The sequence below is a fragment of the Rousettus aegyptiacus genome, unplaced genomic scaffold, assembly GCF_014176215.1.
Source record: "Rousettus aegyptiacus isolate mRouAeg1 unplaced genomic scaffold, mRouAeg1.p scaffold_m13_p_7, whole genome shotgun sequence".
NCBI lineage: Eukaryota > Metazoa > Chordata > Mammalia > Chiroptera > Pteropodidae > Rousettus > Rousettus aegyptiacus.
In genome coordinates, this window is record NW_023416310.1 from 86,870,668 (window position 1) to 86,898,664 (window position 27,997).

Consider the following 27,997-nt stretch of genomic DNA (forward strand, 5'->3'; position numbering starts at 1 on the left):
ACTAGGTAATTCTGAGAATTAGTTGTCACTACATCTTTTAATTATTGTTAATGTGAAACTCTTAGAGGCTGCTAACTGAATATTCAGTCTTTTGCAAAGAAGAAAGTTGATCTCTGCTATAGAGCTCTGCTTACAACTAGGCAAATAAAAATATAGGCCAATGGAAAGACAGCAGGTAAGCACATTAATATAGATAAAAGTAAAACTTGTCCTTTGGGACTCTCTAGTCATTTCTAAACCTCTCTTCTCTTGCATTCTTTCCCTCTCCCTGGTATTACAGATGACAAACCCAACATCCTGGTGTTACAGCCAGATCTCAAAAACCTCTGTGATTTTTTTCTGTAGGACCAATATTGAACTTCTGTAACATTCTGTAATGTTCTAGGAACAATGAGATCCAAAGGCTTCAGAATATCTTGTAAATTTCTAACCACATATATTTGTTTGGGGTACATTCCAGAAAAATTTAAACAGTTATAAATCTCCACTCCAGATTATCAGACATTAGAATTCGGAGGGGCCTCAGAGATCCACTAATCCATCTCACTCATTGTACAAATGAGGAAACTGAGACTCAGAGAGGCCAAGATCACACATAAAGCTGGTAGGTGGCAGCTCTCAGGATGAATGCAGACTTGCCTTCTTCCAGGATCTCAGGACCTCTCAAGAGCACTTTCTTTAAAGCAGATGAGCCAAGAGGAAGCCATCATCTCACACAACCCTAAAATAACAAGAAAGCTGAGCAACTCCTCAAAGACAGAATGGAAAGAAAACCCAGGAGGACTGGGGATTCTCATTTATGCAGGCTCTATTGAAAACTTGTTATGTGCCAGAGTTATTAGTACCATGGAGATACATAAAGCTTCTATTTGAAATTATTAGAGAAAAAATAACCGGCTACTCTAGAGAGTGTTGACTACATAAGCTAAAAAAGTTCAAAAAGAAAAGAATCAGTGGCAGAATAATGAATATGACCAGGAAGGAAATTCTGAGTGGCAGGATCATTATAAGCAATGATACAGAGGTAGGGATAATAGAAAACGGGGTGTGTGTGTGCGGGGCGGGGGGTGTGTACACGGCAAGTGGTCAATAAATGTTTGCACATAACACTGATGCTTGGAGCTTTAGGAAGTAGTGAGAAATAATGTTATATGAGAGCAGCTAGATTAAGGTAGGCCTTGGAAGTAAGGTAGCAAGGTTTAATCAGTACACAGACAGACTTGGTACACCAAGAAATATATATATATTATAAATACCTGAAACACTGAAAAACATATTGGTACCTCTGAAATGAGAAATGAAGAAAAATATGAACAGGTTGTAAATGTAATTTATTTGTGAGCAAGCACTAAATGTTTATTGAGCCCTTGTATTGTGCAAGGAATCAGGCAAGGAAAAATAACTAATACATGGTCCTTTAGTAGCCATGTATGACACATCTATATAATATATGACACATCTATATACTGAGGCAGTATGCAGCCATTAAAAAAAGAATGTGGTATCACTTAAAGTTATTATACAGAACAATTTCCATGTGTGAGAGTTAAGTGAAAAACTGCACATATGATGTACTGTTTCTAAAGAGGGGGAGACATATATGTTTGTATTTACAGAAACAAGCTCCGGACAGATATAAAAAATAGTGAAGAGGAGTGAAAAAGGACTTTTTGACCCTCTTGTATTTTATATCAGATGCACATATTGCTTATTCAAAAATATATTTTAGAAATTTAAAAATTAAACCTGTTATTTTTCAAAGGTGCTTACCAGTTCATATCATGGATCCTGTATCCTAATTTCACCTGTTTCAATCAACATGTAAACTTAACCTCTAAAGATGTCCCTTTCCTACATCTAGACCCACTAGTATTATTTGATGCATCACTCCTCCCTTGCCTGCCCTGCACAGTGATGGAAGCAATAAAAAAAAGAGAATGAGATCCTCTTGTCCATGTAAACTTTTTATGCACTTGGACTGCCTGCCTTCCACCTTCCACATTATTTCACATCCATATCCCTTACTGAAACCACGGGACAGCGACATTTTCTTAAGTTGAGGAAGATGAAGAAAGTTTTTAAAAAGAAAAAAAGCCTAGAGTTTGGCTAAATGTGCTCTTTTAACCTCCTGCTTAAACTGCCTATTTCCTCTTTGGCAAGGAGGGTGTTTTTGTCTACAGTCCTCACAGACCCGTACTTTTTCTCTAATCACGTGCCTGGCTTGAGCCAGTGGAATGACTGCTCTGTAACAAGATCGGCATGGCCAGCTTCTCCACCCACTCGGGTAACGAGGTTAGGTGGCTTCACAGAGACAGAAGCTGCCAAGTTAGAGGCTGACGGAGAAGAGAAAGCAGGCTTGAACTGTGGCTGGCACCTTGGAGGAGCTGAGAAACAACCCGCTGTAGAGGTGAGCGGAAGCTGCTGGGGAGGGGAGCTGCTTGTCAAGGTCAGGACAAATCCAAGTTCACTTAAAGAAAGCTAAAGTACATTTCTCACCTCTGCCACTCCTTGTCCTCTCCACTTACAGTACAGGTGAGATCTGTATCTAAACGATGCCCTAGGACATTTTCTTCCTCTCTCCCTCTTTTCTTTCCTTTCCTTCTAATTAAAAAATTTTAACCAGTGTGAGATTGGCTTATAACATTATATAAGTTTCAGCTGTGCCACATTATAATTCAACATCTGTATATACTATGTTATGCTCACCACCAAAAGTCTCCATCACCATACAATTGACTCCCTTTGCCCCATTTTGCCCTCCCTCCATCTCCTTTCCCCTGTGGTAACCAATGATCTACTCTCTGCCTCTGTGAGTTTGCTTTTTGTTTATTTCCTTGTTTGTTCTTTGTTTTTTTGTTCCACATGTGAATTAAATCATACAGTATTTGTCTTTTTCCATCTGACTTATTTCACTTAGTATAATAACCTTAAGTTCTATTCATGATGTCACGAATGGCAAGATTTAACTTTTTATGGCTGAATGGTATTCCATTGTATGTCTATACCACATCTTCTTTATCCATTCATCACTGGGCACTTAGGTTATTTCCAGGTCTTGACTACTGTAAATGAATATAGGTATGCACATGTCTTTTTGAATTAGCATTTTATATTCTTCAGATAAATACCCACAAGTGAAATAGACGCACCTTATGGTAGTTAGAGGAACCTCCCTACTGTTTTTCATGACTGCACCAATTTACAATCTCACCAGCAGGGTACAAGTGTTCCCTTTTCTCCACATCCTCTCCAGCACTTGGTCCTTGTCCTTTTGATGTAGCCATTCGAACGGGTGTGAGATATCATCTCATTGTGGTTTTGATTTGCATTTCCCTAATAATGCATGATGTCGAGCACCTTTTCATGTGCCTGTTGACCATTTGTATGTCTCCTTTGGAAAAATGCCTTTTCAGACCCATTGCCCATTTTCTGATTGGGTTGTTTTTTATTGTTGAGATATATGAGTTCTTTATATATTGGGGGTAATCATCTCTTATCAGATACATGATTTGCAAATATCTTTTCCCAGTCAGTAAGTTGCTTTTTGTTTTGTTGATAGTTTCCATTGCTGTGCAGAAGCTTTTTAGTTTGATGTAGTCCCATTTATTTATTTTTGCTTTTGTTTCCCTTGCTGTTGGAGTTGAATCCACAAAATCATCACTAAGACAGATGTCCAAAGCTTAGCGTCTATTTCCTTCTATATATTTTATGGCTTCAGGTCTTACATTCAAGTCTTTAACCCATTTTGAGTTAATTTTTGGTTATGGTTTTAAGATGGTCGTCTAGTTTCATTTTTCTGCATGAGGCTGCTGGGACGTTTTCTCAAAGTACAGAGTCCCCTGTATGTCTCTCAGTAATGTCTGCATCATCTGTGTGTGCACCATCTGCCTCCTCTGTAGTCTTGTTTTTCTAGCATTTGACAGGCAATTCTGTCATATGGACTGGTTTCAGCTTTAAAATCATGTGAAGGAGAAACTCCCTCCCAAGTCAGAACTCAAAAGAGGAAATCTAACTGGAAGAGACTGGCAAGAAGCAACTGCAGTCAAATTGCCTCTCCTCTCTAACTGCCGGGGTTGCCTGGAAGGGGTGCGACCAATTACCACAGTTTTTAAATTGTAAAGGCCTGAGATAGATGTGTGGCTTAGGAGCTAGACAACCATGTCAAAGCTGTTTTGATGCAACATATGGGATGCATCAGCAGTGGCTCTGGTTTAGAATTGCTAGTGGCCTGGTAGTACCTGCGGAAGATACCACCTGTTTATGCTATTCCAAAAACACATGTAGCACCGGGCAAAGTGTTAGGAAGTCCGGATTTTGCCAGAACAAGTCAGTTTTGCTACCCAGTCCTAACAAAGGTTACTGGGTGAGAACACAGAGTGTGTAGATGGGAGTAAACAATAGGCCAAGTGTTTTCGCGGTGCTCATACAGGCCCTTGGGGGCTTGTGGAAAGCAAAGCAAGATTCAGACTTGAGGGTTGCTTCAGTTTCCTGTGCAATTCCAACTCAGTTTCCCTGATTGGGATATAAAGATTCAATTCAATTTGGTAAAACAGAAATGCTCTGAGCATCAATTTCTGACTTTAGAAATAAAATCATTAGTACAAAAAAAAAAAAAGGTGCTAAAATGTTCACTAGAAAATGTTGAACACATTCTAAGGACAAAAAACAATGCTTTTTATTCATTTCCCCTTCTTTCATTTATTCAACAAATACTTCCTGAGTATCTGCTATATGCCAGGCTTGTGTTTGGTGCTGTGGATATAGTTACCAAGATAAGCAAGCTTTCTGTCTCCTAGGCATGCATTCAAGTAGATCAGTAAACTCCAGGTTTCGAGCACCTGGCAGCGAAAGCAGCAAAGAAAGGGAGCATGCCTAAAACTGTCCCAAGGGAGTTATTTTTTGTCTCAGAGTTTAACCTTTCCCTTTATGCATTTCATCTTCTTGCATGAATATCTTTTTCTTTAAAAGCCTCACTTATGCACAGACCTTGGTCATAGCAGTTCCTCAAAACCCTGTTCACCAGAGACTGTAAGCTCGGTAATTGCATTTTAGGTCAGACTGAGCCCCAGAGGCAGACAGCTCAGCCTTTTTTTTTTTTTTTTTTTTTAATACAAACAGTCTGGAAAACTAGGAGTTCTGGTCCTCCTGTCAGCAGCCCTCTCCCTGTGTCATTTCCTACTTGTGAAATAGAATTTTTGCTATTCCAAAAACACATGTCACAACAGGCAAAGTGTCAAGGAAGGCTAGATTTGCAGAAACTGTAGAGTTCAGAACAAGTCAGTTCTGCTATCTGGGCCTACCTATCTCCTTAGCTATAAAATGAAAGAGGTAGACCAGATGATCCATGAGGTCTTTTTCCTTTTTTTTTTTTTTCCTTTGAAAGTAAATAGTTGTAATAATTTCATAAGATGGTTATAAAGAAATCCTGCACATTCACATAAAGATGATATATCTTATACCTATAAAATGGCAATATTCATCAACCATCCAGAATATCTAGGAACCGAGAATCTGAAACAATCAGGCTACAAATAAAACTTAAACTCTGCTCCTCGCACCCTCACCCCATTTCCCATTCTGTATTCAGATCTTTGAGGTCGTGAACATCAGCTGTAGCCTCACTCTGTCAATTTACCTAGAGTGGGGGATTCTGCAAGAGAAAACTTGCAGTCAGAATCATCTGCTTTCAAAAGAGCCACACTAAAAAGTATGTAATTCAGATGATCTCTCAATATCTATCAAATTCCCTTTAAGGGGGAATCAATTCATTGTATTTAAAGTATTAGAATCTTTACTTTTAGTGCATTTCAATTTTCTTTCCTGAATGCATTCCCATCATAAATGCTATTTCATATTGTCTTCCTGTATAATTTCTTATTTGGAAAATCAGTTATATTGTATTACTTCATTAGATAGAGCAAGAAGCATGTCTTATTCTTCTTTGTATCCCCTGTGCCTAGCATTGTATCTGGCACACAATAAATGTTTATTGAAAGGATGGTTAATATTTTAGAGAAACATCTTCTAGTTATCCTTTGGTGTTAAACACACACACAATATCTCATTCATTATTTGTGGCTAATAGAGGCTAATCTCATTCCCTTGCATTCCTTTACAATCCTGATGCCTACCTTGCATTCATCAACATCAGCACATTCTACACTTTTTGCAGACTCAATCGGTATAATGAGCACTGCGTTCAAGTTCTGCCACTAAATAGCTGTGTAATGTGAAGTTGAATACTATATATCTCTAGCCCTCCCTTTCTTCTAATGGAAAATGGGGGCATCAGAATAGATGAGCTTCAGACAACTTCTAGGTCTTGAATTCTTCTAGAGAATTCAAGAGGAAGTATAATAAAAATGTAAGGATTATAGTACCTTAACATATTAAATATTTAATAATTGTTGTGGATTTCATTTGCCAAAATTTCTATTTTGAGCACTGCCACTGGCAAACAATTTTAAGGAACTTCTCTGGGTGAAGATACCTCTGCCTGCTATGAGGTCTCCCCCTAGAAACTTTCTGACTGACTGTTTATTTAAAACTGAAAACATGTAGGCAGGTAGAGAGGCACAGAAAACAAGCTGCTTTGGCATAAAATATTCAGAAGAATGATAAGGTCCTGTAACTTGGAAGAGTCAGCTACCTAAATAAGTATCTCAGGAGATAGCATATAGGCGCGGTGGCTTAGCCAAAGAACAAATAACACGTTAGGAAATACTTGGTTGCTCCTAATGAAATCAGATGTGAACAGACCAATGCTGTGACTCTTGCAGACAAAGGGGCCTTTTCACCATCCGAAGATAAAGTTGCTTTCCTTTTGGCCAGAAGGTTACATGGAGCAGAGGGTTCCAAGGTCAAATTTCTATATCAGCCCCAATCACTCAGTTTCAGCGACACTCACTTTCCATAACACGAACACCATAAGCATCAGCACTCTGCCTTGCGAAATCCACCAGAGCTGCCTCCTTCCAGGGTCAAGGTCTTAATGTACTGGCGTCATCCTAGTCTCTCTTAGGTTTTGCTTTTAATTTTAATATCTGGTTCTGTTCATTTATAATTTATCCCCAGCCTCCATCTCAAAAGAGTTTGAGGTAGCTTCCAATGAAAAAGTATATACAATAGAACAGCTGCAAATAAATAACTGATTAGAAACCATCAGGCACTCAGTAACTACCTTTTGTACTGTTTTGAGGGCGGTGGGAGGCATTGTGATCTGTAGAGAAAAGGACCGGTTGCTTCAATGCTACTGCTTTGCTTTCGAACCTCGCAGGGCACTGGTTCTCCACTGTCAGCCACCTTTCACAACCTAACGAAAGCCACGGATCTTTCTACCCTGAAAAATAAACAATGGCATATAATTTCGGCGGAGACAAAGACTTCTCAAAGCCCTTCAGGAATTGAAAGGCATCTGATTTAGAGTAAATGGAGAGCTAATTATGCTCTGTCTCTTCAGTAAAATATTACCTATAAATGGGCATTGAAGTTGTTTAAAAATTTTTAAATGTTTCTGTGATTTTTCTGAATAAGTAAAATATGCTCATGGTGCAAAATGCAAAATGGAAAAAAGGTACATTGTAAAAACGTAGCCTTCTTTCTACCCTGCCCCTCAACTGCTCAGTTCGCCTCACCAGAAGCCACAATTGTAACCAGTTTCATAGAAATTCTTCCAGTGATAGTCTAATATTCTCTGTATTATTTTATGTGTACGTAAACGGCACACACATAAATACATGCACAGTTGCATGTGTTCTACACGTTGCTTTTCTCACTTAGTACTTCTGGAAAGTAAACACAAAGCTGCCTTATTTCTTTTACGGCTGCAGAATGTTTCATTCCTGGATGTACTATAATTTATTTAACCCATCCTTTCTTGGTGGAATTGAAGTTGTTTCCAATTTTAAGCCATTAAAAACAATTTCACAATGAACATCCTTGTATATACCTCAGTTTTTATATATAGGATCATATAATAGGAAAAAAATCCTAAGAAGTATAATTGAGCATTAAATTTAACTCTGAGCTTACTGGCAGCCCAAGCAAAAAGGATGTGTGTGGGTGGGCACCCAAAGTGATTGCTTATTTCTTTTTTGCATTCCACAAGAAAGCATGCCACTTCTTCCAAAGAGGAAAATTTCTGTGCACTAATTCTTTCATAGGAATTGAACACCTGTATCCTCATAAAAAGTGCATTGCTTCTTTGGGGAAACTAAATAATGGAATAAGGAATATCTTCAATTACAGGTTTGATATTCATGAGGCAGATTCTATACCTATCTTGACTTTTTTTTTTTTTTTTTTAAGTATGGTCTAATTAAAATCTCCCATTCCTTGGATGAGCTAAAACACAACCTGAGAGGGAAAGGTTCAGTTCTGAAGTTGGAGACCATGTATCCAAGAGCACAGAGAAAGCCTGGCCATTGTTCCCCTTTAAAGATTTCTTGGGCATGCCAGATCTCCTGCCCTACTCAGTGTTTCCTTAGCTCTGGCCCAGACCTCTGGCCCTGGATTTTCGATAGGAATTTTGTATCCAGATTGAGAGTTTCTCATTCATCTTTGTATCTTCAGGGCTCATTGCACATTGTAAATTCTTTATAAACGTACCTAGAAGGAATGAGTGAGCTTCTAAAGATCAAAGACCATGTTTCGTTTGCTTTGAAAGCTCTTAGCAAAGATAATGGTGACAATAAGACACTGGGAAAAGGTAAACATGAGACTGACTTGTAAGGAAGTTCCTGTGGCATGGCATGCAGAAAGAGTCCTAGAAGCTTAAAAGACAAACAAACAAACAAACCAATAGTTCCCTCAGCTTCTTTCTCAAACATGATGGTTATCTCAACAGGGTCAACAGAGCCTTCCACACTTCCTGACAATCACTGAGGAGGGAAATCCATGGTGATATAAAGGTTTCTATCTGTCTGCCAATGGTTGCAGACATTTAGATATCCAAATGTTGCCCAATTTGCATTGTTTCCTTTAATATTTGCTTCCTTATCATTAAGACACCTAACAGGCTTAGTCTCAAAGGGATCTAGCCCCTCTCCCTTCCTCATGCTTCATGATTTGTACTTTGGGGGACTCCAGGCAGCAGGCAAACTTCAGGACTGAAAATGACCCTACCTCATCACAGAATCCTGGCACTGTGTGAAGGGCAGCTTCTCTGAATGGGGCTTTATCCACCTCAATGATGTGGGCCAAACTCAGAATCAGGCCAACCAGAATTGCTCTGGACAATAGAGGGGGAGAGAATCATTATTTAAAGGAGAATTCTTTGGAATTCTTATACATCCAGATTATTAAATAACATCTGTGGTCCTGGATGTGGGGCAGGGGTGTTTCCCATCCCTTTGGGCTGAGACTTCCCATCCTGAAATGTTTGCTCAGCTATCCTTCTGAAAGTCTCAGGTGGTACAGAATATGACTATAGAGCACCCCCTAACAACCACGTATGCAAAGGAACATGATTGCCGTCCTGTGTCAGAACAAGGAGTGAGTGCATGCAACTTCACTCCATTACTTCTCTTTTGTTGGTTTTCGTGAGAACTCACTGAGGCAGAACTCCACACCTATGAGCCACGACAGGTCGCCCTGCTGGTCAGCCAGGCAGCAGAGGGAGCTGGAGGTGGGAGCAGGGATGGCAAAGAAGAAGGCCCAGATGGGGTTTGGGGTGGGGGAGGTGGTGGCTGTAGTGTGTCCGGAATCCGACCTTGGCTCCAGATGGGTGGTGGGCCAGGACCACACCAAATGTTCCAGTGCCTTTTCTTAAAAAGATGCTCTCTCCCTGAATGGGTATCAAATGTTCCAGGACTTCGCCGATAGACTTTTCCTCCAAGTTACCTGCATCCCTCCTGCTGTAACGCAATTCACGGCAGAGATGGTGAGCAGCTTGTTTATCACCTCCTTCTGCTGTCCTAACTCCTCAAACTGTTGAAGCCCCTTTATAGGTAACCATTCTCTCTTCCTTCTTTCAGCCTCTAAGAAATGTGGATCCAGAGAAGTAGTACACCCTAAGGTCATAGCTGGTAAACATGCACCTCGAATAATAAAACCAAGTAGATCATACACAAAAGAATAAAATGTCCTTAGAGATACAGGAAGTGGGGCCCTGATCCTGGCTTTGCTACCTATAAACTCTAAGAGGTCATCTAGCCTCCTTTGACTAGGTTCCTTCATCCTAGGTTCCTTCATGCAGTTGTCACCTTCCAGAAAAGTCAGTCATTATTTGAAATATTAGAGAAACACTTAAAGTTTGTTATAAAACACTTAATAAGAATGCCAAGAAATATAATAGACTGAAAAAGGCCAATGTCACAAAACTGGTATGAGATAGGCATGACTGAGACATGACCTCGAGAACAGTATCAGATTCCAAGGCTTACTGTCTTAATGATTTCTGTAAATACACCTACTGTTTGAATCATATCGAACAGTTTACAAAATGCTTCGATTTCAGGCAGGATGACAAATCCAGCCCACGGGTGGTCATCTGACTTCACAAAGGCTAAGGATGCTGTCAGGCAATTCAGGAGCAGAGCTCTGGGCTTCTGCCCTGGGGGACAGTAGGGGTTCAGAGGACAGATTTCTTCTCAATGAGACAAAGTCCTACTGAGAAAGAGTGAAGCTATGCAAAAGGATCTGTCACAGCCCATCTCTGAGAAAGCCAATTCCAGGCAAAGTCCCATTGCCCACCCCCTGATCATATCACTGTCACCGAGAGCAATTCACTCTCTGGTGGTGGGGCCCATTAGAAGATTTTTAAAAACTCCCCAGTGATTTTAATGAGTAGCCAGCATTAAAAATCACTGCTAGCCATTCTCCTTGACTTTGTTCATTCTCTACCTCATTAGTGGCATGCGAAAATGACATCCGGGCTCACCTGTGCTTTCTTATTCCAGATGAAGGGAGAAGCTGGAAGTAAGCTACATGATGAGAAGCCAAAGCAGGTAAATGCCAGCGCCCCGCCCACCAAACTGGTGAGAATGCGGCCAGTGACTCATTCCATATCCGTGCTTGCTATACATCTGCTGTCTCCCCCAAGGTTTAGGGGTAGCTGACACACTGGTAATCTGCTTATTTCAGTAGCTGAGCCAAGATCACTTGACGCCAAGCTGCCTTGTAACCAAAGCCCCTTTGCCTGCATGAGGTAGCAGACTGCATGAAGGCAGTTAAAGAGCTGGAGAACTATCCTATCATGGTCTCTTGGCTCTTAGAATGCCCCATGCCATGAGCCTTTGGGGTCACTCCTTTCTAGAACTGCTCTGGGGACAAGAGAGGTCCACCAGGGGCTGGAAACTGGGGCTGACTCCTACACTGCTCCTGAACTTCAGAGATCTCTGGCCTAGTTATAGTCCCTTCACTCAGGCTGCAGGAGGGAGAGAAAACACCACAATCCCTGAAAAAATATCTAATCCTATATATGAAATTGAAATTTTTAATCTGATTTAGTTTAATTTGATTAAACTCAAATGAAAAATTCCAAGCGAGTCTGGTAAAGTTCATGGAAGGGATCCTCTGAATCTTAGAAAGGAATAACTGCCAAAGCCCAAGGTAACCTCCCTGACAAACTTGTGGTCCTGTGAATCCCTCACCCAAGGAGAGGGAGAGGGAGGGAAAGAGAGGGAGAGATTGAGAAAGAGAAGCTCACTTCCAGAGCTCAAGACCCTGAAGAGCACTAGCTCTTCAGAAACTTTTCACTGGCCATGGAAAGTGATCTACTTCTCTTTGGTCTTTTGCTCAAAAGTGGGATGGGGTAAGCCACGAGGAAATGATTCATGCAGATTGCTCTGAATGAGTCAATGAAAACAATCTGCTTCTTCAGATCTCAAAAGTCTGGATTAGAATGATTTTAATCAGCTGTACCCCATAACACCCCCGACCCCTCAAACGTGGCCCAATTCACTGACTTCACATGAGCTTCAGGCACGTATGTGTAGGGACCGCCACCTTCCAGTTCTCTCCCATGAAAAGAAGAATATGGGCTTAGAAACATAAGATGTGAGGAGCATTTGTAATTCCTGTCTATGGCATGATGGAAATCGGGTGACTCACCGAGCAGCCATTGTTTTCCTTCCTCACGTCTGGGACCTTCTTGTTTGAGCATTGTACTTGCAGTGATCTCTGCTTTAGGCTCTTGGAGGAGAATATAATAAGAACCTCCCAGTGACTGATTTCCAGTGGTCTGTTCTTTGCCCCTAGAATTGCTGGCAACCTTGGCTAATCTTGCTGGAAGGCAGAGGAATTATTAAAAGCCGGACCGCATGTTCACTCACTTTTCTATTCAAGGGCAAGAGGGTAACGGGGATGGGAAAATAGTTCTGGACTATGAATACGGTGAAGTGCCTATGTCCTCAGTAAGGACTCTGCAGCTCCTTCAGTGACAGCAGTCTCAGGCTTGCCCGCCCATTGGAATTCGCTGGGGAGCTTTTAAAAGCTTAAGGCCCAGACTCTGCCCCGGGGACGCTAATGTAATTACGTTAGGGAAGGGCCTGGACATCTGGATTTTTAAAAAGCTCCCAGGTGATTCCAGTGCCCACATAATGAGCATCCTTGTTCAACTAGAGGACTTATAACAAAATCCCACAGCTGTTGGAAGGCTCACCTGCCTTTCTGTGGGTGATAGGATTGCCTACCAGTTTCTCTGGAGTCAGATGGTTTCCTTCCCTCCCCCAACCTTGAGCTCTAATTTTCATAAACACACCCATGTACAGCCTGAAAGCTCTTGATAAGGACGAGCCTCCCACAGACGCCGAGAAAAGGTCAGCAGATGTTCCATGCTGGTGTGATTGAGATCCTGGGTATATGTCGCTCCTGTCAGGCCTCAGCAGCGAGCTGCGGGTGAAGGCAGGAGGCTTGCTGGGGCCTGACACTTTCTTATCCTCACCAGGAGGGACATATCTGGGGCTCCATGAGGAGGACAGCTTTCATCCTGGGCTCTGGCCTTCTCTTGCTTGTGGCCTTCTGGAACTCAGTCACATGGTGAGTCTGCTGGGCCAGCTTTAATTCAAGCCCTGGGAGCAGTGTGGTGGTGGTCTGGGGGCAGAGCATGAAGTGAGGGGCTCTTTACCCACGAGTCTTCACCCAGAAACCTGAGTGATTTTTCTTCCAAGGCATCTTCAGAGATTTTGGGGTGCTTCTGGCCACTTCTGGCAAGCCCAGTGGGAGAGGCTGCTGTCCACATTTGAAGGGAAGGAGTGGATGCTCTTCATGATGGGTGAGCTTCCAGACCACCAGTGCTTAGCGTTCGGGTACATAATTATAGTTTAAATCTTTTTCTATTGTTGTGTTCTCTACCTTAGGACTTCTCAGCTTATTATTACAGGAAATAAAGACTTAAAATTTAAGACAGTGGTCACCCTAAGAGTGTCACACTTGTGGGCAGCATGGACTAGATGTCGAAGGATATCCAGTAAAAGCAGCGGAGAAATTGAGACCGCCCTCCTCCCCAAAAATGAAAAGAGAAATAGTTTGTATGAAAATGAAGGCATATTCGGAGCAATAATCCTGCTTCTAGATGTCAAGTCCACACGTGCAGAGAGATGCTCTATGTCGTGTGAGGTTGTGTCCTTGCACCTGGTGCCATCTACCTCTTAGGGCTGGAGAGCAAGTCATCACTCAAATGTTTACTGGCAGTGTGAATGGCTCAAAACAAGCCTACGAAAGCAAAAAGAAAATCCATTTCGACACATTTATAACAGCATTCTCTACAACAGTGAATGTCCTCAATCATTCATTCACTCAACATTTACCAGTGTTACTCTGTGCCAAACTCGTATGGAGGTTACAGAGATATTTAAGATAAAGCATTTGTCGCCTCCATGAAAACACTTCATCGCAGTCTAGAAGGGGAGATTTAAAAAGTGTCAGTTGTCACAAAGCAAAAGTACAAATAAAATCGTCCCTGACGATTGTTTTCAGCTAGAAGGACTGAAAATAAGCTGAACGTTAAATATAAACAGGTTCCATGGAATCTTAAGCAGTCATTGAAAAGAACGATGCCGATTGCAAATGTATATGGGGAAAGTGGAGGGAGAACATTTTTATCTATTTCTGTTACAATGATGGGAAAACTACCTATCACCTCAGGGATAAGCAAATATCGGAGAGAGAAATATTCGCAATTTTAAGTGTCAGAGCTGGAAGGAAGTTCACGATCATCTCTTGTGGTTTTCATTCTGTATTCCTCAAGGAGCCCTTAGATTTTCAAGTAAGCAGCCACCTTGATTGATGGCCCACTAGGCAACCACCAACTTAACGTTTTTTTTTTTTAAAGTTTGTTATTTTTGAAACTAAAATGCTTGTTTACAAGCTTATTGTTAAAATAGTCAGACAATTCAAATAAGCATAAAAAAGGCAAAAAATCACTCATTCTCCCATATCCAAGAAATGACCATTGTTAATATATTAGTATAGATCTTATATTGGGTGTATGGTTTAACTTATAAGACACCAAATTTTAAAAAATATTTTTATTTTTTAATTGACATCTTCCCATGTCAATTAATGTAGGTTTACTTAGTATTTAAAGCTTCCTGGTCCATCCAATGTATGGAAATACTCTCTTTAGTCCATTTCCTATTAATGGACATTTAGGCTGCTTAAATGTTCTGTGATTTAAAAAATGCTGTGATGCATATTTGTTGGCCTCTCTCTCTCCCTCTGTCTCTCTCTCCCTCTCTCTTTTTTTCTTCGCTTTCGATACTGCCAAATGGCCCTCCAGGATACTTGTAGCAATCATATTTCCCCACAGTGCTGGCCAAGTATTATTCCATTATCAAAAGCCACAAAGCACTGTGGTTGATGGAAGAGGGGTACAGAGACACAAAGTAAAATGTTCCTGCCCCTTAGATACTGAATTTAGAGAAGGAGGGAAAACATGGAAAAGAAAGTTAACAGTATAAGAGTTAGGTAACATTGTAATGTCTCTCACATAACTGCCGATTGAGGTGGGCAAAGTGTTTTTTTGTTGTTGTTCACCATAGGACACCAGCGATGTTTGGAATGACTTCATGAAAAAGTGGGATGTGAAGCGAAGAGCCATCTCTAAATTTTAAGTCTCAGTCAGCATTTTCTAACATATCCTGCATAATGTCAGAGCTGTAGAATGTTAACTGGGGTGGCCGTGTAATATATCATCCTAATGGGGGCATTCCTGAGAGTAAATGAGGTGCTATTAATAATTATGCTAGAATGACAGATGTCGATAGAAATTATCCTGGGCAAACAGAGATGCATTGCCATCCTATTCTTAGTGTTCTAAGAAAACAGTCCTAGGGTTAAAAATAAATAAATAAAAGCTTGCGAAAGGTTGAGTTTAACAGTCAAACGGGTTTCTTTGCTGCAGGAATCCTCAGAGCTGTTAACACACTAGTCTGGACCATGACCCTCCAAGAGAGTAGTGTATGAAGGCTGTTGAACCAAGGAGCTCCTTGAGAGATGCTTTTTCTACTTTGGAAAATGCTGACTAGACACCTGAAGTCTCTCTGCTCAGTGAGCAGAGTAATAGGGGTTCGGTTCCCCCATTTGACTTCTAGTCTAGTGGTCATCGTGAATATCTTTGCTTCTCCCTTCCTTGGAAATTCATCAAGGATTCAATGGGCATAGACTCCCAAATGTCAACCTAAATTTATTTATATTCTAGAGCATATAGTTTATTACTTTTTTTTGGGGGGGGGGGTCACTAACCACCTAGAAGATTGTTGTCCCCATTTTATAACTAAGTAAATAAGTAGAGATGCTCCTTAAGTGATTGTCCAAGTTCCCCCATCTAGTTTGTCACCCAGGACTAAAAGAAGGTCCCTTAGCCCCGAGCATCAAGATCTCCTGGCAAGGGACTGTCTACAATGCCGCCTCAGTCACCAAGTGTATGTCCAGTTACTCCAGGTGCTGTGAGAACCTGAGGTTGTCCTGACCCCTTCTGCTTCCCGACCTTAGGTGCCACCCAAGTGCCCAGTCTGTTCTTCTGGAGCTTCAATGGGCTTCTTCTGGTGGTTGACACAACCGGGAAACCCAACTTCATCTCCCGCTACCGAATCCAGGTTGGCAAGAACGAACCGGTAAGTGTTGCCACAGCTCCTCTTGGTCAAAGCCCAGAAAGCCACATGCAAAGTTCTCATTGCTGACCCAGGAGAGACCGTGGCCAGCGTGAGCAAGTTATGGTGGACAAGCCTCCCGTAATTTAGAACGTTACAGAGAGGAAATCATTTGACCCAAATCTCAGAACCAGCCAGGCAAGACCACTGTTCCAGTCTTCTGATATCCGGCCCCACAGCACTTCCGTCAATATTTTAGAAACAGAAAGATCGGCTCAGCCTGGCACTGGGCTGAGTCTCAAAGATATCAGGCAGCTCCATCCTCGGGAGCAGAGACAACAGCCGTCATGAGTGAGACCGCTGTGGACTCAATGGCCGACCCACTGTACTAGTGTGTTAACAGCTCTGAATGTGTGGGTGGTGACTGTCTTCAAACAGGTCTTCCTCCCTGGTTATTTAGTTCAACCAACGGTACTTAGCTTATGTGTGACCAATAAGGCCCAGACTATTCATATGAGGAACCGCTGGCCAGGAGGGGAGAGAAGGCGGCACGCCCATCGACTCACACCGACTCACGCAGCACTGGGAAGTGAGCCCCTCTGCTCCCTGGGAAGTGAGCCCCTCTGCTCCCGGAGCCCAGCCTGGTGCTCTGACAACCTCCAAGAGCCTTTTCTTATCCAACAAGGAAGAGAACTGATTCTTCAACTCAAATTAATTCCCAGCTCCACCCAAATCACACCCTGGCTTCTTTCCCAGAGAAGACAATCATCTTCTAATGATCAGCCCCAGGTGCCTGGGTGAATCATCTCAGTTCTCAGCGTTCTGCCCCAGCCCAGTCCTCCAGAAAACAGAATGGGTGAAAAATAGTGCCCTTTACCTACACTTTTCAAAAGACCCTTCTTGAGCCAGAGCTGCAGGCTTGGTTTATAGTCCTCCTTGGGACAAGAGCTACCAGCCAGCTAGGGGGTTTCCTCCAGGTCCAACTTATCCTCCAGCGTTTTGCAGAAGCTGCAGTTCAGAAAGGAGGAGGGACTAGCTTAAGGTCAGACTGCTGCCTGGAAACAGAGCCAGGGCTCCTCTCACCTGACTCCAGGTCCAGCGCCCCTAAACTGTGTGCATCCTCAGGTGGACACAAGAGTAAGAAGGAACCCCGAAGTCATTTAGTCTTTGGCTGATTCCAGGAAAGTCTGACCCCTGACCTAAGACATCAGAAACAGATCCGCAATTGGGACCTGAATGCTACGGGCAGTCATAAAACCTGTCCCTAGTCTGTTCACCCTTCTGTTCTCCTGGATAGCTAAGTCACACTTCCTCTTCTCTCCTCAAATTCCCAACGTCTCCTCCCCTAACGTCCTGGAACAGGATGGCCTTGCTTCCTCTTCTCTAAGTGAACTGGAGGAAGCAGAAGAGGACTCGCACATCAGCCTCCGAGCAGTACCTGCACACACATGCTCTGCCTTCCCACCTGATCCAACAGGTGAGCGCTCCTTTCTCCTCTTGCAGCCATCTCTCCACTGCCCGTGCACTACGCCCCGTCACTTCTTGTTTACATCCAGAGTGCTCCAGCAATTCTCTCTTCTCTTTCATGTATCTTTTCTTTCTCCCTCTTCAAGATTATTTTCTGTGGACTACCACCAACATGCTGCAATTTTTCCCACCTTAAAACCAAACACAAACCCTTGACTCCATCTCCCATCCTCATTGCCACTCATATTTTTGCTCCCCTTTGCAACGAAGCTCTTTGAAAGAGTTGTCTGTAGAGTTTCCATTTCCTCTCTGTCCACTCTCCTTTTCCCAACATTTTGTAATTACGAAAAAACTGTAAACATATATACAGAAGTTGAATAAGTAGTGTGATGATCACTTATTTATGCATTACTTAGATTTTAAACATTTACATATGCTTCATCAATATATAAAGATATAAATATCTACACCTCTAAATCTTTTTGCTTACCACTTTGAAAGTAAGTTCCAGACATCATAAAAGTTCACCCTAAATCCTTCAGCCTGCATCTCCTAAAATAATCACAAAACCATTATCTCTGAAGTCAGTCAATACACACAGTACCTGAAAAAGCTGGAAGAAGGGAGCTTGAAATTTGAGGGCCACCATGAACCCAGGCTCACCTTGGGGGCAGAAACCTCTCCAGCTTGCAGAGGGAGCTCAGGGAGGAATCCCTTCTGAACAATCCTAAACCACCTCATCAGGCCCCAGGAAGTGACTTGTAGTCATGGCATTATTCCTGGAACCTTCCGTGTTCTGTTGAAGAAAAGGTTCAGGGGTTACTGATTCTTGGGGGAATGCTGGCTGTAGTATTGAGGTTCAATGGGGTATGGACATTTGGGGCCAGCTCTTTACAGGGACCTTGAAGAGAATGCTCAAGCAGGCCCCAGCTTGACGGCTCCACTGTGAAATCCAGGAAGACCAGGTCACAGAAAAGTAGTCAGGAGGGCAGATAGGTGGCTACCTGACTGACCTCCTTCTGCACTCTGGGCCTAGTCCGGTGAGGCTGGACCTCATGAGGAGACAGATGACCTTGATCTCTGCATCTGATCATGGTCAAGGTTCCCTGGATGCGGAGGAACTAAAAGGCTGAATGAGGACATCGACCTGAGAGACGACAGCCTTCTTCAAGCACCGTGAAGGCTCCCCAAGGTGCCTAGCAGGAGTATGCTGGGCTTAGCCAAGAAACGGGGAGGACAGTGGTGACAGTCGCAGAACCAGGAGGAAGGCAGGCCCAGGCAGAGACTTAAGGCTGCTGGGAGGGGACCTTCTAAAGGCGGGAGGGAGCATTACCAGCCGGTTTTACCCCCAGGCTGGGCAGTGTCAGGGCTGCCTGGCTACCGCCAAACGTCACTCCCAGCATCCAGCCCTGAATGAGGGCTTCCTGTGAGCAGGTCACAGGGGAGCCTAGTTTCTAGAAGGGAAAGACCTGTTTCTCACACTCTCACCCAGCTTCCTTCTTCCTTCCCTCGGGCAGGTGGACCCTGTGAAACTACGCCAGTCCATCCGCACAGTTCTCTTCAACCAGTTCATGATCTCTCTCCCCATGATGCTCGTCCTCTATCCCATCCACAAGTTGTGGGGAGACCCCTGCCGTCGAGAGCTGCCCACTTTCCACTGGTTCCTCCTGGAGCTGGCCATCTTCACTCTGATTGAGGAGGTCATGTTCTACTACTCACACCGGTGAGCGGGCCCCCGTCTGAGCACAGCTGGCCCCTCGCTCTCCTACGACTCACTCACAGACGAGGAAACTGAGGCCCCGGAATTGCAGGCCAATACCACTTGCCTTAAAAGTCTCCTACTACATAGTTAACATGAAAACAACTCCGTTCTACAACTGACAACTTGAGACAAGCAAGGAACCTCCGGAAAAGAAAGAGCCTTCTCCATTCGTGTGCGGCTGGGCTTTTCCCATTTGTTTCCTTGGTGAATCCTTTCTGGGCATCATCCCCATTTTACAGTTAATACAACTGAAGTGGAGAGAGGCACATTATGCAGCATGAGAGGTGGGGTTAGAACTCCAAAGCAGGTCTGAGTGCCGATCCAGTGTGTTTTCTATCACCTTTGGTTTCTCACAGTCTGGTGGGGGAGAGAAGGAGGGAGATTGGCAGATTTTAACTCTTAGCTATTTTCTAGGCTCCTTCACCACCCAACATTCTATAAGAAAATCCATAAGAAACACCACGAGTGGACAGCTCCCATTGGTGTGATCTCTCTCTACGCCCATCCTGTTGAGCACGTGGTGAGTAGAGCTCCCCTCTCCCTAGAAGAGAAGAGCACAGGGAGGGCCCCAAACACCTCCCCTCAGGTCTCCTGCAGATAATTAGGGCACTCTAGCTCCTCCCTTCTTCCCATCAAACAGCTATCACTCATTGACTTAGCACATGCCAGGCTATTCTAGATGCCCGAAGTTAAGTTAATCTCATATAATAATCGCCCAACCTTTTTGATCCTTTTTGATGGTTGAGGCTCAAACCATTAATAACAATAACATGTCCCAAGTCACAGAGGTGAACAATTTCAGCAAAGGTCCTGCAATCCTTTCAGCTTCTCCAGACCTGAGCCAGGGAAGTCCTTCTGGTACCACCCTAGGGCAAAGAGAACACCTGACTGGGACCTCTCCATCTCCCTGGGGCCCACCCTCAAACAGCCTTCTCCTCGCAGGTCTCCAACATGCTGCCGGCGATAGTGGGTCCCCTGGTAATGGGCTCCCATTTGACCTCCATCACCATGTGGTTTTCCTTGGCCCTCATCATCACCACCATTTCCCACTGTGGCTACCACCTACCTTTCCTGCCTTCACCTGAATTCCACGACTACCACCATCTCAAGTAAGGTCCCCGTCCCTATTGTGGTTCCCTGGGGAGTAACTCCCACCTTCCCTCCTGGAGCTTTGGCTGGCAGACGCTGGCGTCTGTTTAACTGTGGACGCTAGTGGAGGGAGAGGTCTGGAGGTGGGGAAATGTAACGACTGCACTGGGACCCAGACCACCCCGCCCTTTCCTTCTGACACTGGATCTCTCTGCAACTGGGTTCTTAACCTTTATTTGGGTCCTGGACTCTGAGTGCCTCATGTAAGCCATGGGCACTGTCAGGGGGAACCCTGCATGCAGTTCAAGGGGAGTTGTGTGCTGTCTGAACCTCCAGGCTTTTTCAAGTGTGGTCTGTGAACCTACACCAGAAATCAGCTGAGATGTGCCTCATACGCAGTTATCTTGTGTTCCATTCTAAACATGCTGAAACTGATGTGTCTTGGGGATAAGGAAACAGGGCCGGGAAATCTACATTTTCATAAGTGTTCCAGGGGCTTCTGTGCAGGTGGCCCTTGAACCTACCTGAACAAGCTGAGCTCTGCCACAGGTTGACTTGCGTGCATCGCAGTCACATAAGAGGGCTTTTCAGAGGATTTCAGACTTTCAGTCTGGAGGAGCTCCAGGAATATGTGCAACTCTCGGATTATTCTGAGGCACGTGGTCAGCACTGTCGGGACAGGTGTGAGGTAGGAGGGCTTAGGGATGCATAAGGCTGGCACGAATGCAGATCAGCATGCGGGCCTCTAGCACCCTCTTCTCTCCTCCAGGTTCAACCAGTGCTACGGGGTGCTGGGCGTCCTGGACCACCTCCATGGGACTGACACCATTTTTAAGCAGACCAAAGCCTACGAGAGACACATCCTCCTGTTAGGGTTCACGCCACTCTCCGAGAGTATCCCTGACACCCCAAAGAAGATGCAGTGAGAGGACCTGAGCACCGTCATGGCTGCACCTTGTCAGCGGACTGATAAGGTGGCCTGAAGCCTCCTGATCGATCGCACTTAAAAACTTGCTCCTTCAGCCACTCGCTAATTAATGACAGCATTGAGGGCAGGGGGAAGGCCGGAGGTCAGCTTCCAGGAAATTCAGGGCCAAGGTTGGAGCCAGGACTCTCCCAATTGCCCTGTTGTCCCTCAAGGGACCAGGAACTAGCTTAGGGAATAGTAAAAAAGTGCTCCCCAGGGAAGAAACTTCCTGGCAAGTTCCCATGATCCTCTGCTGCGACAGGGAAGAGGGATCCCATATAACTCCTGTGCAGGCAAGATGTAGACTGGTAAAGGCGATAATGAGACTGGAGGCTACATGGTTTCAGGGAACTCCTTCCAGTGACAGGGACTGGGGGAACCAGAAGATAGTGCTTCGCCTCTTCCTGTCCCAAAAAGCTTTTCTCACAACTTACTCAGGTCAAGGCCTGGACACCTTGGCAATAGCTATGGGGGCCAAGTCCCTATAGCTCCCTGCCTCCCCTCCCCCCACATAGTTTGTGACAAAGGCCCCATTTTAACTCACTGCAGACGTTATCCCCCTCTGAAAAGGAAAAAGTCAATCACAGGAGCTCCTCCCTAGATTGCAACTGAGATAGGCACAGACCAAACCCCAATACATTCAGCTATACATGGCAACGGAAGGCCAAACCCTATGGATCTGCCCAGCTGGGGACCCTTTAACCCACAGAGTCAAAGTTGCTGACCTTTGGGGACCCTAGGCTGAAGCCCCTAATTAGCCTTTTTGAAACAGGACCAGAGGCTAGAACCCTCTTCCTTCAATGAGAATGCAAGAAACACTTGGCTTACCAAAGGACAAAATCCTTATTTCTCCCCAAATGATTAGTCAGTTGTTTCGACACCATTTATTCAGGGTGATTTTTAGCAGTGATGCTTTTCAAATGAAACCTTACCAGGGACTTTATTCTAAAACAAAACCAGACCTGTGAGGGTTGCAGTCCCCCGCCCCAGCCACTGACATTGCCAGGAACCCTGTGGTCCCAAAAAACAATCTGAGGACCACTCCGATTTGAAAGGCCACCCTTGTCATCAATTTCAGTTCTCTTATGTCATGATAACCATCCACTGTAGTTTTATAAAAAATACTTTAACATCTGATATGACCAAGTCTCCAGGTAGAACTATCAAAAAGGACTACTCCCACATCAGCCTCAGGAACCCAGCGGACCTGCCCAGTGGGCCGACTGAGCACTTACCAGGCAGCGTCCTCTCTGGCCTTCCAGAGCCCCACCCCCTCCCTGGGACACCTTTGCCCTCAGCTTGAAGTGCAACCTCTAGATCAATGTTATCATCACAGCCGCTGGCCTACACCCACGACCTGTTCCTACAGATTTGGGAACAGCCCATCATCTTCAGTATACTAACGGTTAGGAAATGAGGGGCTTGGAGAAAGAGTTAAGAAAGGAAACATTTTTTCTCCCTAAGGTGTTTGGATTTTGAAGTTACTGCAGGGAACCTTGGGAGACAAGAGGCTGGTTTCCTCTCACCTCTTTTAGCAGGTCAGTGGTTGGGGTTGGGCCCCAGCAGAGGGGCCCAGCTTTATCCTCTTCTGCATCAAAAAGGAGGGCCCCTGAGGCTGGTAAACAAATAAGGCTCCGAAAAGTCTTGAGGTCTCAAATTCCCAGCAGAAATGTGAAAGGATGGAAGCATGGAAAATAAACTGTCTCCTTTTAACTCTATTAGATAGTTTTTGTTCCCCCCACAATGACTCATTCCAACTCTCACGATCACATGGCACGTGAGAACTATGGCAGCACAATCAAGACCGATCAGTGGCCCCTTTCGTAAACACTCCAAACAGGCTGTGGAAGCATGGCTCAATTACCCGTCTCCTGTCCAGATCAGTCTGCAGAAGCCCTGGCCGCTATCTCCTAAACTCCTCTTTGGCCTGTGCAAGACATTGTACTTTTTAAAGCACTTGCCTACCTGACAGATGACAGAATTCTCTGGAAAACCATTTCTGATGAGATGTTCAAGTGCCAGGTACTGCAGACAGTTGTCAGATGAATGAGTAAATAAGGCCACACCTCATTTCAGTTTTATAATTAAACACCTAGGCCAGATTGGCATTCAGATGTTATTACCGCCAGCACTTGACCTCGTGGTCAGGGAAAAGACACCAATAGCCCAGAGGCCGGGGGGAGGAGGGGGCATGATGCTCAATGTTCCATCCCTCCCTGGCATCAATCCTCAGGGTCCAGTGGTTGACCTGGATTCCTTAAGGCCAGAGTGCTGAACTGTTTGTTACTCCTTTACACCCCACCAGAGCAGTCTGTTCAGGGAGGGGCTGTGCCAACCCTCCTGTGAGAAATCACAGCAACCTTCACCTTCTGTCTCTTCCCACAAAGCCAGGCTTCAGCCAAGTGCAGGAAACCCTGCGATTCTAGCTGTCGGGTAGCGTCTCTGTTCTGTGGCACTGGCTACAGCTCTAACATCTCAGAACACAAGGCAAACATGAATTCCACACTGGCAGAAGCTCAAAGACCACTGAGGACTTCACCTGGTTGCATCAGCAGCCTCACCGAGCTCTCTGAGGAGCCCCATGCCTTACGCAGGAGACTCCCCAGAAACCCAATGGCAGAGCCCTGTTAAAGGTTTCACGTTCCTCCCTCATTAGGCTCCATCCCTCAGACCCAACAGCTGTACCCCAGATGGGAGACCAGCCAGTACTGTGCCTTTTCAAGTTTTTATTTTTATACATTTTTTTTGTATTAAAAAGAAAAGCATAATTACCACAAATTACAAAGGACTAAAGCAGGACTAGAATAATGAATGAATCACTTCAGCCTGGAAAGCAGATACTCTCAATAATATTAATGTTATAATACAAGCTCATTCAAGTATTTTACATTTTTTTGTCCTTTTAAATGTGATATCCTAGCACATGGTAAAGATAATGTACTATGAGCATAAGGTGGAACCTTCTCCACAAAGCCAGATGGCAAGTTTTCCTCTCCAGTGAGAAATGGGCTGTAAGTTCCAATCGTCTCCGCCTCTGCCATCAACACGGCTAAAGGAGAGGGTGTGGTTGGGGCAAATCCAGGGACCCATCGACACAGGAGATACTTTGGGGTCCCACTTAGGAGGGTGCCAGATGATCCGCACCACTCTGCCCAGGCCTTTGGCAAAACGCCACCCCAACCCTCCTCAGCGAGTCGTCTCCCTTGCCCCTCCCTGCCACTGCAGGGCCTTCCGAGCAGCTTACTCTCTTTGTAAAATCAATCATCAAGAAAGGGGGGAAAAAAAGAGCTACAATGGAACGGAACAAAACAAAACGTTAACAACTTTGACATGGGGGCTCAGCACCTCCGCCTGAGCCCCGGGGGTCCAGACTGGGGCAGGGCCGAGCAACCACTCTCTACTGGTACCTTTGCTCCCAGGTTCAGGAGAGGGCGAAAGAGAAACCTGCCCCTTAGCAGGGCTGAGGCACACAGACCTTCTGATGTTTGATGCCCAGAGGCTGTGTTGGCTTGGACCAATCCTGGAAGGGCACAGGATGAACAGAAGGATGTGAGCAGGCTGTTGCTTTGTGTCTCATATCTTGGATACCCATGGGAGGATGGTGGATGTGAAGCGGCAAGCCCTGATGGCCCCTGCCACTCCTGGCATGCTTGTCACAGATACATCGGTCCTAAATTCAAGTGTCTTCAGAAAGTGAAGATGTAAACTACTCTTTGCAACATCAACTCCTAATGTGTTACAAAAAAAAAAAAAAAAAAAAGAAAAAAAAAAAGAAAAAAGAAAAAGAACAGTCTCCTCCCTCCCCATCCTCAGTCTATGTTGAGATGAAGTCTTCTCCCAACCCCAAAGGGCCTTCCTCTTTCTGTGGTGTCTGTGGGGACGATCAGGGAGAAGATGGCAGGCCCCTAGCCTGGGAGTAAAGTATAGATCAGAAGAGCCTTTCCCCACACCCCCAAGGCTTCCTTGTGCCCCCAAACCCAGCAGAGGACAAACTGAGGTTTCTGCGGTGCTGGATACAGTACAGGGCTGAGCGACCTGAAGAAAAGGGGAAATAAAGCAAGAAAGAGGCTGGGGTGCAAGAGTCCAGTGTCTGATATTATGTGGGGCAGGCGCCAGACTGGGCAGGAAAAGGCCTCAGATCCCATTGTCAAAGCAGAGATCAGACACTCATCCTTGTCTTTTGAGACAACTGAGACTGGCTTCCCACACACTAGCCACTGGGAGGGCAGAGATGGGTGAGGGCACGGACCAAAAGGCATGAAGTGCCCAAGACAGAGGCAAGCCCTTGCCAGCCTGGGAACTGTCCCCTACTCCCATACTTTGTGCCCAACAGAGGGGACACTTGAAAAAGAGGGCCAAGGAAGTGTCAGGGATTGAATAACACTACCATAAACTTCTCTGTGCTGCCTGGCCCCCACTGGGGGTGAATGCCTTCACTCCCACACATGACACACAGCCCAGTGTGTGTAGGTCAGTCCTTCGTCACCCATCCTAGCTTCAGACACTAGTAGACTCCAGCCACTCCACTGTCATTCACAGCCCAACCCAACCAGTCAGCAGCTGGAGAAGTCAGGTATACTCTATGTCCACATATACCTTCCTGCCGTGGGGTTTCTCCAACTGGCAGGGCTCCCCCCAGCCCCGAAAACGCCTCCTCATCCCTCATTCCCAGGCAGGGTCAACTGGAGGGTGGGCAGGGATGGCTTGCAGAGGGGGATGCAAGATGGGGAGACACCATCAGACCCGAGGGAGGAGAATGGCATCTTTCTCCCCCTTGTACGAGATGAAGCCTCCTTGAGGTCTCAAAGACCTTTCGGGGAAGCACGAGAAACATCTCCGAGCCTCGGCGGTCAGGTGTTCGCCTTTCCCCCTCCCCCGAGGTGGGGAGATGGTCGAGCTGAGCATAAGTGTGTCCCAGATCCAGGCCAATGCTCGTCTCCGACAGTTTGAAGCAATCTTGGCCTTGGGGTTCCAAGGGTAGGATGAAGGGTGTCACGGCAGGGCAGGGCCTGGCGTGAGGCGACAGTAAGCAGAGCGAGGACACGACAGTGGCAGCAGTGTACAGACACGGGACGTCAGCTCCAAACGATGCAACAGCAGGGATATCTCGGGCGCGGCTCTCGCCCACGCCGCCCCCGGCTCTCGCGCCTCCAGGCAGGGGGCTCTGTACATGCAGCTCAGTCCAGAGGAAGATTCTAGCCAGTTCAGCCCAGGCACATCCAGAGAAGGTGGGAGCTCTTCGAGTTGACTCCACCGAGGAAAACAGGCATTTGGGTATTTCAGATTCCCGCTCCACAATAAGGCAACTTTTAAAAAAATATTATTTCCAAGAACAAAACAAAACAAAAATAATTCCAAGGGTAAAGGAAAGATATCACTTTCTGTGGATTAGGTGGGGGTTTTCTGATTTTTTTTTTTTTTTGTCTTTTATGGTCAATTTTGTCCTTTTTTTTTTCTTCCCCAAGGATGGAAAGGTCAGAGAAAAATAAAATAAATCATCTTTCAATAGTCTTTTCTGGTATGAGCAGCGTCTCTCTGGGCTGAGGAGTAACGGGCATGGAAAGAGGGGAGCGGGGGAAAAGGCCGAAACCTTCCCCCACCCCCATGTTTAGATCCTTTGGTTTCCTTCTCCCGAAGATGGCAAGAAGGGCTTGGTGGGGACAGCAGGGGGAGAACACGGTGACGGCAAGCCCCAGGTTATAAAGGGGCTGGTGATCATGGGGCCCAGGGGCGCTGCTGGAGCCTCCGTGGGGCAGAGCTGGGCAGTGGGGCCCACAGGGCCCCTTGTGGGCTGCATAGTTGGCTTGAAGGGGAGCAGGAGGCGGCTGTGGGGTGAAAACCAGGGTTGCGGCCTACCAGCCGCAGGCAGGGCTGTAGAGTGATTTTGGTAATCCAGACAAACTATCAATAATTTAAAACTTGATATATATATATGTATATGTATATATATATATATATATATATAAAAAAAATTTCCCCCCTTTCCCTCCCCCCTTAGAAGAAGCTAGGATGTGAGGAAGAGTCATGAAGAAAGAAGGGGGAAGAGGGTATGTGGAGGCTCCTGCCCAGGGGTACCTCTGATAGCCCAAATGGTGTACACACTGCTACTCAGCATGAAGGCCCATCCTAGTGACTCCAGGCCTGTCCCTTCTCTGTCCACTCTCCTGGGACTGGGCACCTCCACGGACTCTTGCCCACCCCCTACCCCCAAACCCACAGGGCTAAGCGGTTTTTCACTTTCCCAAAGTCTGTGTGTCCGAGTGCTGGCCTGTCCATCTGGCGTCTTCCCGGATGGCCTGGCCGGTGGGCGGTGTGGGGGGCTGGCCGATCACGGCGGCAGGCCTGCTGGAAGACTGGGACGGGCACCGCTTCCTGCCCTCGCCGCTGCCGCCTCCTGCTGCCACTAGGTGTCGCTTGTGGTTGCCCTCCTCACCCATGGGGGGCTGCAACAGAGCGGGGAGTCGCAGGTGATTAGGGGATACTACTCACCCCTCCTTCCTTGCCCGCGCTGCCTAGAGACCCCTCCTAGTCGTCACCTCCAAATGTAATATAGATAACAAATAGGTTTAACCTTAAAAACGAATTACTAGTTTTACTGAGCAGATTACAATGCTAGGATGCCAAGCACTGTGCTATTTTATGCATTCGCTCACGGCTGCTACGCCATCCTTGGATGCAGAT

General features: G+C 45.4%; 2 protein-coding genes across 5 annotated transcripts in view; one reads left to right on the forward strand and one right to left on the reverse strand.

Annotated features, from left to right (window-relative positions):
- The first annotated feature begins 2,110 nt into the window (after window positions 1–2,110).
- Window positions 2,111–25,076, forward strand: FAXDC2 (fatty acid hydroxylase domain containing 2). Its single transcript, XM_016167001.2, has 9 exons — window positions 2,111–2,407; window positions 10,899–10,946; window positions 12,887–12,978; window positions 13,110–13,213; window positions 15,934–16,055; window positions 19,016–19,221; window positions 19,675–19,780; window positions 20,203–20,369; window positions 21,119–25,076. Exons 1-9 carry the CDS (start codon window positions 2,111–2,113, stop codon window positions 21,273–21,275), a joined length of 1,299 nt encoding a protein of 432 aa, XP_016022487.2. The 3' UTR covers window positions 21,276–25,076.
- The window catches only part of LARP1 (La ribonucleoprotein 1, translational regulator), a 51,950-nt gene continuing 47,980 nt past the window's right edge, over window positions 24,028–27,997 (reverse strand). For all 4 annotated transcript variants that reach the window (XM_016166994.2, XM_016166996.2, XM_016166995.2 and 1 more), the window contains one exon: window positions 24,028–27,759. In XM_016166994.2, the coding sequence (XP_016022480.2) occupies window positions 27,550–27,759 (210 nt within the window). In that variant the 3' untranslated portion in view covers window positions 24,028–27,549. The remainder of the gene's footprint in view (window positions 27,760–27,997) is intronic.

What these genes read in the sequence shown, in the direction of transcription:
- FAXDC2 (XM_016167001.2), top strand. Translation starts at nt 2,111, where the DNA reads ATGTGCTCTTTTAACCTCCTGCTTAAACTGCCTATTTCCTCTTTGGCA. An exon ending in AGGTTGGCAAGAACGAACCG is followed by an intron (nt 16,056 to 19,015) that starts GTAAGTGTTGCC and finishes TCCCTCGGGCAG; the next exon opens with GTGGACCCTGTGAAACTACG. An exon ending in ATGTTCTACTACTCACACCG is followed by an intron (nt 19,222 to 19,674) that starts GTGAGCGGGCCC and finishes GCTATTTTCTAG; the next exon opens with GCTCCTTCACCACCCAACAT.